Genomic DNA, 16,015 nt, shown 5'->3' with positions numbered 1-16,015 from the left:
GCCAGACGTTGACTTAACATTAACCACATTTAAAATCCAGAAACTAATGATTTACAGTATAAACAAGAATTTAGTCAATTAAGAAATAAATATAATACCTATAAATCCTTATATACAGATGGATCCAAGGATGGTGGCGCGGTTGCTTGTTGCCACTGTCATTGGAGTCCAAAACTAATATCTTCAGACTACCCAATGACAGTTCAATTTTCACAGCAGAAAGCAAACGCAATACACTAGCAGCTCTTAAATATATTAATAAACACCGTAAATTATAAACAATATATCATCTTTTCAGATTCTCTTTCGTGTCTTCCAGGCTATTAAAATCTTTCTTGCAAACATCCACTTTTATTAGAAATTATTGAATTGTATAATGGAGCTTGCTACTGGCCAATGCGACATCGTCTTTTGTTGGTTACCCAGCCACGTTGGCATTTCTGGGAACATGATGGCTGATATTGCTGCTAAGGCAGCCCTCAACAAATCTGTGACACCACTTCTGCTCCCATACTCTGATTATAAAGCTTGCATTAGATCTTACATCCGTGATCTGATGCAAAGGTCATGTTGTTTCACAGAATGGGATTAGTTGTGACCAACAGAAAACTGAGGCAGTCGAAAACTAGCCAAGACCTGAAGACAGGTCTGAATTGCGCAATTTTCTTGGTTGGGCTACTATCGCCATTTTGTGGAGCACTTTTCTGAAATAGCAGTGCCCTTGACTACGCTAACAAAGAAAAATGTCACTTATTGTTGAAAAGTGGCAGCGAGCGTTTGAGCAATTAAAGCAGTGCTTACTGACCGCACCAGTTTTGTTGTTTCCTAAAGATCAGGGAATGTTTGTGGTAGACACAGATGCTAGTGCCCATGGGATTGGTGCGGTGGTTTCTCAGATTCAAAATGGGGAAGAAAGAGTGATAGCGTATGCTAGCCGTACACTCAATGCTGCCCAAAAGAACTACTGTACTACCAAGCGGGAATTACTAGCCGTTGTCACTTTCCTGAAACAATTTAGACACTTTTTGTTTGGAAGAAAGTTTGTGTTGAGAACTGACCATGCACCATTAATTTGGTTACGAAATTTCAAAGATCCGGAGGGAATGTTGGCACGTTGGCTCAGTGTAATTGAAACGTTTGATTTTGAGATCAGATATCGTGCTGGACCAAAGCAAAAGAATGTGGATGCCCTGTCTCGAAAACCAGTTAGAAAGTGTGCCAGAGATTCTTGTGTTGAGTGTTGTTTAGGGGGAGGTACAGCTTCAGAATCCTTTGGAGATGAGAAACCCTACCATAAGACTTCTGACAATTCACCTAACATAACAATAAATTCTGTCTCCACGGAGACGCAAGCCTCTGTTTCTGGTACTGGTTCAGTTGACAGAACTCCAAACTGGATCCCAGTTTGGACCAGAGATGATCTCCTTGAGATGCATCATCGTGATCCTAGTATTGGTCCAATCTGGGAAAAATTAGTTTCTTCCGTGGAAAAAACTACAAAAGTTGAGGTGGTTGATTTTTGTTCTGAAAGTAAACAGTTATTGGGTCAATGGGATTCTCTTGTCCTTCAAAATCACTTGCTTTATCGGAAACATACTTTGGAAAATGGAGAGCAAACTTTGCAATTAGTTGCACCGGAAGAAATTCGAGATACCATTTTCGAGCAGTTGCACATGAGTAAAACTGCTGGTCATTTTGGTAGAGACAAAAACATTGTCAGCAGTGAAACATAGATTCTACAGGCCAGGTATGACTGATGCTATTAGAAGGTGGTGCCAGGAGTGTGAGTTTTGTGCTAGGTGTAAAGCTGGTCCAGGAAAGAGTAAGTCTCCCTTACACCAGTACGAGGTCCAATGGAATGCATTGCTCTTGATATTGTAGGTCCTTTACCCGTGACTCGGCAAGGGAATGAATATATCTTAGTGATAGGGGATTACTAAACAAAGTGGAAGGAAATTTTTGCTATTCCCAATCATACAGCTTTAACAGTAGCTGACAAACTGGTGACAGAAGTGATTTGTCGATATGGTTGTCCACAGCAAATTCATACTGATCAGGGGCGTGAGTTCCAATCTAATCTATTTGCACGAGTTTGTCAACTCTTGGGGGTCAGTAAATCCCGTACAACTCCATATCACCCTCAATCTGATGGATTCGTAGAGTGCTTTAACCGTACACTGAGACAAATGCTTTCTATTTATGTCCATCAAGAACCTCTAGACTGGGATGATCACTTGCCGTTTTTGTTGATGGCATACAGGGCTAGTATTCATAGTAGTACAAGTTGTACTCCGAATCTGCTTATGTTTGGAAGGGAGGTCAAAGTTCCTTTGGACTTAATGGTGGGCGATCCCCCAGATTCAGTCCGGGAATGTTGTCCTGTTGAGTATGTAGAGTGGTTGAGAAAATCCATACAGAGGAATTTTGATTTTGCAAATGAACATCTGAAGGTATCAGCAAAAACACAAAAGAACAATTATGACACTAATCTGAAACCAAGAGAGTTTGAAATAGGACAGTGGGTCTGGCGCTGGTACCCTCCAAATGCTGGAAAAAAACTTGGTCTTGGGTGGACAGGACCATATCTTGTGCTTGACAAGCTGTCGCCCCTCACCTACAAAATACAGAAAAATAGTCAATCATCTAGTCTAAATGTACATGTGGATCAGTTGAAGCCTTATGAGGGAAGAAATGCACCTGAAAATTGGATAGATAGGTCTGAATTAGATATCAATTTGGCTGAAAGTGAAACTATACTTAGTGAATCCGAAGAGGAATCTGAACCGTTACTTCAGACTAGGAGCGGGAGAAATGTGAAACCTCGAAAACCTTATTCCCCGTAGTACAGACACTGTGGATGTTTATTTTGTAGTTTTGTTTTCATTTTTTTAGTTCAGTATGGAGATTTATGCAAATTCAGAGGAATTGCGACAATTCCAGTCCCACATCCGAGAGGACTTTCCTTCCGGAGGATTGACCTGTGCGGTTCCTGCTTGTGGAGCGGCCCACTTCCTCACCTGGGGCAAGTATATGGACCACTGGGCCCGGTACCATAAGGACACAGTGACTCTATACCAGTGTGAGGGATGTGGGAAGAAATACCAGACGCGGCAACACATCAGATCGCATATGAGGAACCATGCCAGCGGTACCGCATACCACCAGGAGGCCGCTGGTAACAGGGAATACCGGGATCCCGGCGATGTCCTCCCACCCAGGCCGGCAGGAATGATGAAGTCATCCGGTACTCTACCAGCGGATCGTGTACAAGCCCGACAGCGTGCGCAGGAGGAATGGAGATGCTGGCCACACCGGAGATGTTCTCGGGAGGAGCAGTTCATAGAGGAAATGAACTATTTGCTAACTTCCGACACTGACTGAACTGATGGACTCTTATTGTAATTGTGTCTCTCTGGTTGTGTTAATTATTATGTTTTCCACAGAAATATTGTTTATAGTTGAGTTTTTGTATATTTAGTTACTTTGTATATTTATTTCAGTATTACTGGGGATTTAGATTTAGAATTATCGGGACAAAGTAAAGTATTACTTTGATCTAAGGGGGGAAGAATGTAACGGGGAGCACGTGTTTCGTTTCGGGCAGACATTTTACTTCCGGGTCTTGGTCGTTAACTTGCGCTAGTAATTGTACCTTTCGTTAGTCGTGGGTGCAGGAAATGTATTTCCTACGAGGTTTGGGTATCATACTTTGATTCTGTTCCATCGGTGGTTGAATTGTTTTCCATTTGATCCATATACCTTTTTGTGAACATTAAGGGGCCTGTTCGAATATTGCAAAAATGGTTTTGGTTTCTGAAACTAAATTCTCCTGTTATAAACTAGTGTCTAGTTACGGATACATGGTTTCAAAGTGAAAATAGTTTATAGTTTTATAAACGAGAGGATTGTTTAACCATCCGGTTTCAAAATGGATGCACAATAAATGTGGAACGAATTGAATGACTGCAATGAATTGAAGGTAATATTTTTTGTCATTTTATCAGGGAATTAACAAATAATAAAGAAATGATATGCTTTTGGAGGTAAATATTGGCGTATATGTAATTATACTGTTACAAGTAATTATATGTTACATAGAATAGTCATGTTCAATAGACTGGGGTTTTAAATAATATTTTCCTAGTTCTTAGTTGATATTATTTTGGTTACAGAAACGGCTGCTCTATTTTGCCACCAAGATCAGCTGAACTTCATTTACGCCTTGTGTGTTGTGAAAGAACGCGAAACTGAAACTGCGAAACTTGCCTCGGAGATGGTTTCGGAGATGGTTTCAGAGGATCGACAGCTACAGGTTTCGACATAATCGAGTGCATGGTTTTCCAGAAACCAAAACCTGTTTAGCATAATCGAATAGGCCCTTAAAAGTTTCTCTTTGAAAACATTAAGGATTATGGTTAACCTTTAAGGGATTTGGCTGTCCACTTGCTTGTCACAGCATATCTGTCTCACTGTATGAAGTTTTATACAGATTTTGAATATAGTACAAAGGTGGAATGGACATGTCTTCATGAGTCAAGTCAGTATGAGGAAACCACTGACAAATGTGACAGAGTCAGTTAAAATATTACATCGCGTCAGCAGTATTACAGCCATATAGCGATGAAAACAAGGTATTCATTGTACAACATCTGTCGACAAAGGGCAATCAAATAGTTTGGTATAACACACTAAAACCAACCTGATGAAAATTAAGATAGAAAGATAATAAGTCCATTCCTATCAGTTAAAACGAAGCTATAAACCACTAACAACCAAAGTTTGACCACCTTACTGGGGATCCAAATGACTTAGTGTAGTTTTGCTTCCTACATGATTTTCCAGCAGGATTTACGCCACTGACAATTGGTATTTCGTCCTCAGTTAACACAGACTTTTTGTGAATGCTACTTCTACAAAACCACGGAAGTACATATGCAAAAACATAAAAAGCAGAACATATTTCTTGTCATTGACGAATTTTGAATGTTCAACGCAAGTCTATTTCACATCATTCAGAAAGTTGTTTTATGGCTGTCGATGCTGTACATGTACAGAAATCACTTGAGCCTGTCAACATACGAACCTACTGATAGCTCAACACTCTGCTTCATCCAATAAACCCGTGACGTTGCAGATTATACAGTGTAAACACAGAGAAGTGTACTTCAGCCATGTAACCACAGTACGGCGCAAACGTTTGAGTATCCAGTTTGTCCATCTCCAGCGAGTGAAAGTATAAATCGGTAAGTTGATTTGTTAGAAACGATATACTTGTACCCAGATAACATTCTTTAACACTTCGTGATATGTATAAACGTAAATATGAATTATATTCATGGTGTTGATGTTACTTGTTTAGTATTTTTCAACACAGGAAGATCTCTTAACATATCTGTATTGATAGATAGAGTAAAAAGTGTTTTCACATTGTGATATATTTGATATCTGTCAATAGAAGCGACAAAACCCTTTCCACATCTAGAAGAAATTTCTGCTAAAGCAGAGTCGATTGTACAATTGTGACAATATCATATTTGTTTCAGTGGTATTACAGCTGTACGATGTTGTTTGTAAACAAATCCAGTCTGGACCAGACAATCCACTGATTGTCACCATGCGATACGATGACAATCACTATGGTTATGAATCACTATGAAATAGTGATGATACCAGGTGTTTGCGAAAAGGTGAGCGTATCCTGCAACTGTCATAAACATATGAAAGGTCTAGTCATTTATTCACCTGAAATAATTCGGGAACGTATGGTACTAGTACAAATAGATCAAATATATTCTGAAGTATTCTTCTGAATCAATTACACTGAAAAAAAACAGTGTATAGAATGTGAGGATTTAGTCGACTTTTGGAGGACTTGGGAATCTTCTAAATGCATCTTTGAGGCCACCTTTCTACATGTGAAATTGCTCTACATACTATGCAATGCAGTATTCGTTCAACTGGCTAGATAGATACATTTCACTAGGAAAGTTTAGATTTTAGATGTGAGTAGACACTTGCTATACGTTACCCAAAACCAGGATAAAATGTGGCTCAGAGAACGTGTTTTGAAGCTCGCAAAACATGCTCAACAAATGTTACGCTATATCCCTGAAACTAGCGTGATATTTATTGATCTTTTTTGCAGGAACTCCCTTTTTCGAACTTTCTTCAATAACTGCTGAAGACCAAAATATGATAGTTCCGTATACAGACAGTAAAGTTAGATTGTTATACCTTGATCGTATTTTCAAGTTGATGCGGAAGGAACGCCAGCAGGTCTTCGAAGTTTACTGCATATGCGGAAAACCCCACGAGTATAGTGAGTACAGACTGGAAAGGATTTGAACCCCTAGATGATTTGAAGGAACATTCGCGTTGTCAGACTAAAATAAGACAAGAGTCCAGAAGACGCAAGCGCGAGAATATTCCTTATCGGATTTCGGTGATGACATGTTAACGGACTTGTGTATCTCGATAGTGTTCTCTTCCTACTTTAATGCAACACGTCTATGATAGGTTGTCTTTCAATTTCTCCACCCTGTCAACCGTGTTGGAGTGTATAGGATAAATGTAACTGTACTGTAGGAAAAAGTATTACAAAACTCATTGATGGATAATATTTATTGACGAGAAACACAACCAACAAAACAAAACCCAACATTCCTAACATCCCGATACAGTCTGTCGTTGTATAAGTATTAATTATGTACAGCTTGCATCCTTTCGTACTTACATGTCCATGCTTTTATTGTAAATCACTAGGTAGCAAATGAAGCTATTGTACGAACTCCAAACACAAACAATACAGAACATCCTACAACAACACCGGTACCACTGCGTACGAATTGTCAATATTTTACGTTCCAGTCTGGCAGGTTGATGTTTGCACAGAGAGTTCGACCGTTCTTCTTTTCATTTGTTGTGATATTGATGTTCTGACTTATCTTCCTAGGAAACGTGTTTCTCTTATACCTGCCTCTGGATGAGATTCATATTGATCAGACAAGCAGGTTCTTCTAAATCTGACTTGATGCCGAGGATGACGGCTTCGTCAAAACACATAGAAACGGCGTGTTGACAGTTGCTGACAGCATACCTTCCAGCTATACAAGAAGTTTATATGTCGTTGTGACATGTCGAATGAGGAACAGGGACACGCTGACTGGGATATCAATAGACACCATTACTTAGGTGAAAGTAGTTTGTAATACCAGCTTATACGAGGGGTTATTTTAAGTCTTCTGAAGGTGAAACCAACAAAAAGGACAAATCTTAAATTTAGGACTATCCACCATATGACCTCAGTCACGTGGTAACATGAAAACATTTCGGAAGGTACGTGAAAGTAATTGAACCTGTCAATAATTATATTGAACAGATGAAGCATATTCTCATATAATAAATTTGCAATACTTGTCGTATTATTGGCATTCGTTACCTGGAAATAGAATACATTTTTACTCTTTCTTCATAAGCTCTTGCTGATTGAAATCCTGATGGGTAAATGTGAACATCGACATTGTAAACACATCGGTTAAATAAAGTTGTGCAATGGTGACACACACATGGCGTCCTAGTAAAGTTCAGTGGCGTTATTTCACAATAGGCGATGTCAAAATAACTTTTGTTGTTTATGGCCGCAATCTGCAATATTCCATCTATACGATGGCAGCAAGCAAATACTGATCGAAATTCAGAGTAAGGGGAACGAAGTCGAAGACAAACGTAGTTTACACCAGCACAGGTTCCGGTGAACATCAGACAGGTTATGAGGACTGTTGTTATCGAAATTTTACTAGTACAAGGTTTACGACCAGCAAAGGTTCCAGCGAACGGTTCTAGCTCAAAAGTCCCATGAAAACCAAAGAGGAAATTAGTTTGTATAACGTTTATGAAAACATGACATAAAATTATTACGTTCTCATAATCATGAGGACTGTTGTTTCTAAATTTTGCTAATACAATGTTTACGACCAGCATGGGTTTTAGGAAACGGTTCTAGTTCTAAAAGTTCCATGAAACTAATGCTTTATTTAACGTTAATGAAAACACGGCAGATAATTATTACGTTCTCATACATTTTCAAGTTTTTGCTGATGTTTATAAGCATGAAGTAATCCTATGTTTCGGGGCCAGAATATATATTGGTCGGTTACATGTATTTCTCACAGAAGAAGTAGTTAGTGAAGAGACAGCTTGCGTCATGCTGACCAGTAGGATCTATAGAAATACAGTCTTGTCCCCTATGTGCACCGTTTGGCTGACCTGCCGCCCAGTTATTGTACGACATCACTACCGCAGTTGTCTCTTCCCAGTAAACCCATTCGCCCGTTGTGTCGTGCCGGTCTCCTTGGATGTACGCTGTAAAACAGTAATAACAAGAAGTAAATCTCCAGCCACAAGAAACTAATAGTCGTATGTTTCCATAAGGAGGATATGAAAATTTATGAAAATGCTCTTCGGGTCATTTCACAAAAGCAAGATTTTATTTTTATGTGTGCGCAGAGATTATTTTCTAAAATATACCAACTTCTTTGAGTGGCATTTTAGAAATTGGGAAGTACAGTATATATATTTCTCCTCTTCTTGTTAAATTCCTGCTAGACAACGGTACACTGACTGACTGACTGACTGAATTTGGTTTTACGCCGCTTTAAGCAATATTCCAGCAACATCCCGGCTGGGGACACCAGAAATGGGCTTCACAAATTGTACCCATGTGGGGATTCGAACCCGAGACAACGGTACAACAAATGGTACCGAAACATTGCACTTAAAATACAAGAAGTCTTTATCCATACATTTGTCGGTAACAGTCTCTCCGAAATACAAAGATCTTTATATCGATCTTCTTCATAAATAATTTGTTTTTTCATGGCAATACTCCACATAAATATATATAATTATGTGTCAGAGAGACCGTTCGTGAATAAAGATTTAATTTCCAAGCGATGAATCCTTAATCACTTAATTTCCATTACTTATAAGATGCTAATCATCATTGTTAATCCTCATCACAACTGAATTGTAGACTGTTGTTGGACGTTGTCTGTCCAATAGAGTCGATAGAGTCGTACAACTATGCCTCTCCTCATTAAGGAGTAATACTGTTTCGTATTTTTAATCAGTCGAAGCGAGACCCTGAAAACTCTCAAAATTATTTCCTACTTCCATTGCCTTGACAATTAGTACAACGCCTATATTCAGCCACACCATAATGAAACAGGATGCCCATTAACGTTTACTAATCGAAAGATGTCGGGTGTTCCTGCAAAATGTCAATTTCGTACAGACAAACACACAGACCCATGGCGGGAGCGAATTGACTCGTGTCACCATTTTTATGTCATAACATTATTTAGTTTTCGATACAAAACTTTCTACTCCATCATCTTTTATTCTCATATAATTTACAGAATGAAAGGAGAGTTTTGAATAATAGGTAAAAGGTGCTCAAGTACGTCATTGGTAACTGACACAATAAAATCATAATAATGCAAACACTGGCAATATGACTTCACAGACTGCATCGTACTCCTGGTACACGAAACAGACTAATATACCTTGAAGGTGTTTTTGTGCTCAGTTTAGATCATCTGACATTCTATTGTGTTGACATCTCAAACTGTACATCACTTGTTGGTGATGAAAATATACATTTCAACATAATTTGTATTAAAACTACAAAGGAAAAGTTTGAATTTGCAATTTAAGAGAACATAATTCTTCAGAACGGATCCGGGTCCACGTTCAGCCAGTTACACAAACATCAATAAATAATATATCTTTTGTTAAAAAAACCCACCTTTTCATATCATATACGAGGGGCTATCAAATAGTTTTGAACCTAAAGTACTTCTGATATGTACATGGTAAAAATAACTGTATGATATCATTCACATAAACGTAATATTGACATGCACATGTTTCCGGTCACATGACATCTAATCACATGCACCCCTATTGAAACGACAGAAATGGATAAGCTTGGGTACAGAGCTGTCATAAAGTTTTTGGTCCCCGAGGGCCACCCGGCGAAGCCCATTGAGTGAGTGAGTGAGTGGGATGTGCCGCACTAAGCAATATTCCAACTATATGACGGCTGTCTGTAAATACTCGAGTCTGGACCAGACAATCCAGTGATCAACAGCATAAGCATCGATCTGCGCAATTGGGAACCGATGACGTGTCAACCAAGTCAGCGAGCCTGACCCGAAGCCCATTGAAGAGCGATTGACAGCAGAACGAGGAACGAGGAACGAGTCCCATGATCATGATTGTTTGCATATGGCTTTCATATACAGTTGAGAGGTGCTAGAAACAGTAGCTATGCCGAGTGAGTGAGTGAGTATCGTTTTACGCCGCTTTTAGCAATATTCCAGCAATATCACGGCGGGGGACACCGGAAATGGCCTTCACACATTGTACCCATGTGGGGAATCAAAAACCCGGGCCGTCTGCGTGACGAGCGAGCGCTTTAACCACTAGACTACCCAACCGCCCGTCGCTATGCCGAACTAATATTCACCGAATGATCCTGACGGTACGAGCTTTTTGAAGAAGTCCTGTTTCTTGTCTGAGTCGACCTTGAGAAGATTGGAACCTCCTTCGTTGATACATGTATTCTTGGCCGCTGCGTGTTTAACTTTCTCGGAGGAGTGGTATTTGTAGCACACGTCCATATCTGGTTCGTAGTTGTAGCCTTTCTTCACATTGCACACTGGGTTCCCTGGAAGTTAAGGTTTTGGTGCAATTGTGCAAGAAAAAGATGACATACTGGTAAAATAGTATCTGACTTGAAGATAATGCCTGTGTGACGTCATAATATCGGAACACAATGATGCCATACAGCAATACCAAGGGAACAAGGAAGAAACTCTTAACGTTTCATCATTTCAAATGTAAGAGTCTTATAAACAGCCCATATAACCCGTTTTTCGCGTTAAAAATGAGTTTACGTTTTAGGAGCACTGTCAGTTGAACGTATCCATAGTTTTCTGAATGTTTCTTTGAAGTACTGTGCGGTTATAGAGGTGATATATTTATTGAACGCGTTTTGGGGCGTTAAGAAAAACAATTTCATAAGAACATGTATTAACATACATAATATATTTTATGTTTGGGGATTCATTTAAAAAAGTGTAAAATGGAAGCAAATGTCCTTCAGCATTAATTAATTTTGTTGCCACATATGAGAATTCAGAAACCCTTAAACGTCTTCTGGAAACTTTATGTTGGACTTTTGTTTAATATATGCCTCTAAGACATTTTTGTTATGATATCTGAAAGTATTGTTTCTGGCTAAGTAAAAAATATATAGGGTTTTATTACCCTACACTCTTTCTTAATGCTAGCTGTAAAGCGGCAGAGTAAATATTTCCAAAGCGTATTTTATAGTCAGTTTGTTCGTTTGTTGTTTAACGCCACACTCAGCACTATTCCAGGTATATGGAAACAATCGAATCTGGACCAGACAATCCATTGATCAACACCATGAGCATCGATCTATGGAATTGGGATACGATGCTATTTTGGTCGGTGGTTAGAAGCACGAATATGGAATATAAGATATGGAATCAAGGATATCGAATTTGGATACAAGCATATGGGTTCAAGTAAATGACACACATCGTATCATGGACATGGACGCATTTCTGCATTTCAGCAGCAAGTTAATATATACTGAACCGCAAAAGAAAGGCAAATTTCAAAACCAAATGCAAAATTTTGTTCTTACAAGGTGGTGCTTTTATTGTGATTGTACCGTTTTGTTAACATGTTTTTCAGTTGTTACCAACATCAGTGTGTTTTCTGATGAAAAAGCATATCGACCAAACGAACCTTAAAAGACAGACGTGGTAAAAGGTTCCGTATGACATTCGTGAAAATGAAAATGCACGTGCATATCGCGACAATCCTAGCAATGAAAGTGGGGCGGTGGGGTAGCCTAGTGGTTAAAGGGTTGGCTCGTCACGCCGAAGACCTGGGTTCGAATCCCCACATGGGTACAATGTGAAGCCCATTTCTGGTGTCCCCCGCCGTGATGTTGCTGGAATATTGCTAAAAGCTGCGTAAAACCAAACTCACCCAGTCAGTCAGCAATGAAAGTCCCAAACTCGCCTGAAATCATTCGTGTGTTGACACAATCACCATACCACGACTTACGAGAGATGAGAGGAACCAAGCCCTGGGACGATTGCAAGCTTGCCAGGCTGCACGAAGGGTAGCGAATCACTTTAATGTTCATGTTAGGACAAACTACAGACTGCAGACCACCGATCAGGCCGCTAACAGCATCCCAGACCGTCCACGCAGTGGACGACCCGCAGTAACATCACAACGTCAAGACCGACAGATTGTGCGCAATCATCTGCAGGATCGCTTCACCAGAGCCACAGAAACAGCTCGACAGACCACTGGCACTCACAAGAGACCCATTAGTGCCGAGACATTGCGTCGACGTTTGTGTGAAAGAAACCTCTGCTGTCACAGGCCCTGTCGTGATCCTGTCCTCACCGCTCGATACCGCCCAAACCGACTGCAATGGGCAACTCAGCATAGAATTTGACCTTATCGAGAATGGAGAACTGTGCTTTTTTCTGATGAAAGCCCATATTGTGTGGGAGAGTGAGAGTATGGCGAAGTCATGGGGAAGGGTTTCCAATGCATGTATTGTTGAAAGAGACTCGTGGGGTGGTCCAAGCATCATGGTGTGGGGTGCAATCGATCTGAACCAGAGAGTTGGCCACATGGTGTTCCAGAATCACGGTCCAGGACGAAGAAATGGCGTGACAGCTGCTCGTTATACTGACCAAGTTATAAGACCCCACTTTGTACCACATTTTGAACGTCGCAGGAATCACATCTTCCAGCAAGACAACGCTCGTGCCCACACTGCCAGGGCAACACTGGGCTTCCTAAGAACACGGCATCCAATCCCTTCAATGACCTGCACTCAGTCCAACAGAACACCTTTGAGAGTAGATTCAAAAATACTGAAGGACCTTCAACCAAGGCCGACAACTCCGGCTGGACTCGATAAGGCATTAAGCAGAGTACGAACCCAAGTGCCTATGGACTTCAACAACCGGCTAATTCATTCCATGTACAGACCATGCAACGCCGTCATCTATGCCCATGGAGGCTAACACGATACTGACTTTGGGGTATCTTAGTGGGACCATTTTTGGTGAATCTGTTTGTGTGAACTCTAAATATGATTCCCGACCATGTGTTAACCATAATTGTCAAGTTAAACGCAATCCTCCGTTTTGATTGTTAATAAGAGCGAATTAAAGTGTGTGCTTCAAGAAACTTCTATCGTTTCTTTTGCGGTTCAGTATACATAATTCAGACATATGAATATGAGAATAAGTTTCAGCAAACATACAGATACAGTGTCTATTTGTCTATCAGTTTCCTAGATGGTGCAGATATTCTAAACTGTCTGAATGTCTACGATTACTTGTTCTGTTAGGTTCCCTAACTAACGTATATATTTCTTGTAACTAGAGGCGACGACAATCACCTCGATCTCAATTCTGTTCCGGTTCATGATTTCAGAATTTGATTCCGTTTCGAACGCTTTGTTTTAAATCCACCTGACGGCGAGCGACAATGTTCGAGAATTTGCAAATCAGAAATGGATACATGGTGCAAATTTAGTTTTGAATCGAATTAAGCCTGCCCTACCCACTTCCGTTCTATTGTCAAGAGAGTGATAGATGTGGCTTTTTACGCCTGGGACAATAGCAATTATTCTCTGGTGTTGAGGTGTTTTGTTCATAAACAAATTAAAGGGAAACAAAACGTTTGTATCAATGAAAGCGATCATGATATGTCAATATTTAATTCAGTATCGAAATATTTTTCGACTAAAAACTCAAGCATGGAAGCATACATTTTTACTTACTGGATTTGCGACTCCTTGCAAAAACTTCATTGCATTCGGTGCCCCTCTTTAAGTTGTATAACAACAAGTCCATATTTGAAGTAGCCGAGGGGTCTTCCTGAATGCTTTGCTGGTACAAAAAACACATCGGTAGGGGAGCGCTGAACGCCATGGCATCACACCTTGGCTTACGTATGCATTCAAGGGCACAGTCAAGTACACTCCCCACTTTTATAGCCTTAGTGTAATTGGTAGGCAGGGTTGTAATCAGGACAAGATCAAGCACAATCTTAGCGGCAGCCATGTTAAACTTGCAGATTAAATCCTCTGGTGGGATCAACAAAACAAACGGATGCTTACTGACTTTTGAAATTATGCGATTGGACTCTAATCATCCTGACATCATTTGTACACTTGCTCTAACTTCTGGAAGCCAATAGGCGATGCGTGTTGAAATTCCACAAATCAATTAGATCCTGAGGCAACTCGCCAACGACTCATTGATTATAGCTTCCCATAACTGTAGTTTGACTTCCGTGAGTGCACGCGTTGATTGATGATGTGTATATCATTGTTCTGCTCTGGTTGACTCCAGAGGTATGCAATCGGTCCTGTATGCATTACAACATGTACTCTGTTCTATCATAAATGTGTAATGTTTGAAGAGAGGTGTAATGACGTTTAACGTCCATTTCGACATTATTGTATATATTTGTTGAGTGTGTGTGCATGCATGCGAGTGTTGGTGTGTGTGTTTTTGTGTGTGCGAATGTGTGCGCGCGCATCAGGCGTCAGGCAAGGTAACAACAATCGCCATATTTTAATGAGCTAGGAATCGAACCTCCAACTAATTACTGACACTCTATCCACTCGACCACAGAGCTTATGTCCCTTTTTAAATAACAATGGTTTATTTTTATTCGGAGCGAAATATTCAGATGAATAACTGTAAAGGATACCTGCTAGCTGTGTGCAGAGGTTGGCATCAATGTGTTAGAAGTTTAGAATTATCAGTGACATTGTGTTTGATTTTTGGTACGTCTTTTAAAGCACTACTCAGGTGCACAGTTGGGTTCTTAATGTAAATCATTATCCTGTGATCAGTGATTTGAATCTGATTATAAGCAGTGTTTTTCAGCAGCATGTCTGAGAGTTGTGACAGACTGGTACACCTCTGTGGTCTTCATGACATTGGGTTAACTCACAAATTATATCAACTTGTCTTCATCTAAAACATATTTTCAAAGCAACATCAACCAAGACTCGCACACTCATGAAGTTCATTTGATCGTGCCAAACCTGCACCAGTTCTTAAAGTAAATGACGGGTTGCTTGTTTTTGAATTTGGTGCTGTGGCATATTCTGTTTGTAAATGATAATGTAATGAATACATATTTTTCCCAAGAAACTCATTTGGACTTTGAACATAAAATGTGTATGGATTCAGACTTGGTCTCGTCGCTATATGGCTGGAATAATGCCGATGTGACGTAACACTCAACTCAACTATGCAATTAAAACTTGGCATGGTCAAGATACAAGCTTCCCATGCTGAAGGCGACGGGATCGGGTGGTTAGGCTCGCTGACGTGGTTGACACTTGTCATCGTATCCCAATTGCGTAGTCGATGCTCATGGTGTTGATCCCTAGTCAGACTCGATTATTTACAGACCGCTGCCATATGGTTGGGACATTGCTACTTATAGTAGGGTGATGGAAAGTGAGGGATTTATGTGACAAAGACGAAGAAACATAAACAGTTCCCAATCACAACAGTAATAGAGTAATAATAATAAAAATAATAATAATGTAGTTTTGTATAGCGCTAGATTCCATTAAAAGCAAACAAACATATGCTCAAAGCGCAAGAGCACTTGCAAGTCGAGGAAAAGATTTATCATTGCCACTCAGACTCGGTTGTAAACAGAAGCATATTGTTATTTATGAGTCAAAAATAAAAGATAAAACAACACTGTATTTAACAGACGAGAGTCAACAACTGTTGTGTATGAGGATATCCTGAAAAGAGAAATGAGGTAACCGGTGTGAGAATGTTGTAACAACATTGTTCCAACCACTGATGACATCTGAATTTGATCAAACTGGTCAGATCTGATTCTCGAC

General features: G+C 40.0%; 1 protein-coding gene across 1 annotated transcript; it reads right to left on the bottom strand.

Moving 5' to 3' along the window:
• Positions 1-6,608: 6,608 nt before the first annotated feature.
• Positions 6,609-14,253, bottom strand: LOC124290466 (C-type lectin domain family 4 member E-like). The gene is made up of 3 exons (XM_046727168.1): positions 13,913-14,253; positions 10,529-10,729; positions 6,609-8,361 (listed from the first exon to the last, which is right to left on the bottom strand). Exons 1-3 carry the CDS (start codon positions 14,193-14,195, stop codon positions 8,153-8,155), a joined length of 693 nt encoding a protein of 230 aa, XP_046583124.1. The 5' UTR covers positions 14,196-14,253; the 3' UTR covers positions 6,609-8,152.
• Between the last annotated feature and the right edge of the window lie 1,762 nt (positions 14,254-16,015).

This window comes from Haliotis rubra, unplaced genomic scaffold (genome assembly GCF_003918875.1).
Source record: "Haliotis rubra isolate DU_JTF1 unplaced genomic scaffold, ASM391887v1 Scf466, whole genome shotgun sequence".
NCBI lineage: Eukaryota > Metazoa > Mollusca > Gastropoda > Lepetellida > Haliotidae > Haliotis > Haliotis rubra.
Note: the sequence above shows the minus strand (reverse complement) of the source record. Positions and strands in the feature narration are given on the sequence as shown.

Bases quoted from the DNA above. Each gene is read 5' to 3' on its own strand.
- LOC124290466 (XM_046727168.1), bottom strand. From the start codon at position 14,195: ATGGCTGCCGCTAAGATTGTGCTTGATCTTGTCCTGATTACAACCCTG. The intron at 10,730-13,912 runs GTAAGTAAAAAT...CTTAACTTCCAG, and splicing joins TGCAAGGAGTCGCAAATCCA to GGAACCCAGTGTGCAATGTG. The intron at 8,362-10,528 runs GTGAATATTAGT...ACTGTTTTACAG, and splicing joins CGTACCGTCAGGATCATTCG to CGTACATCCAAGGAGACCGG.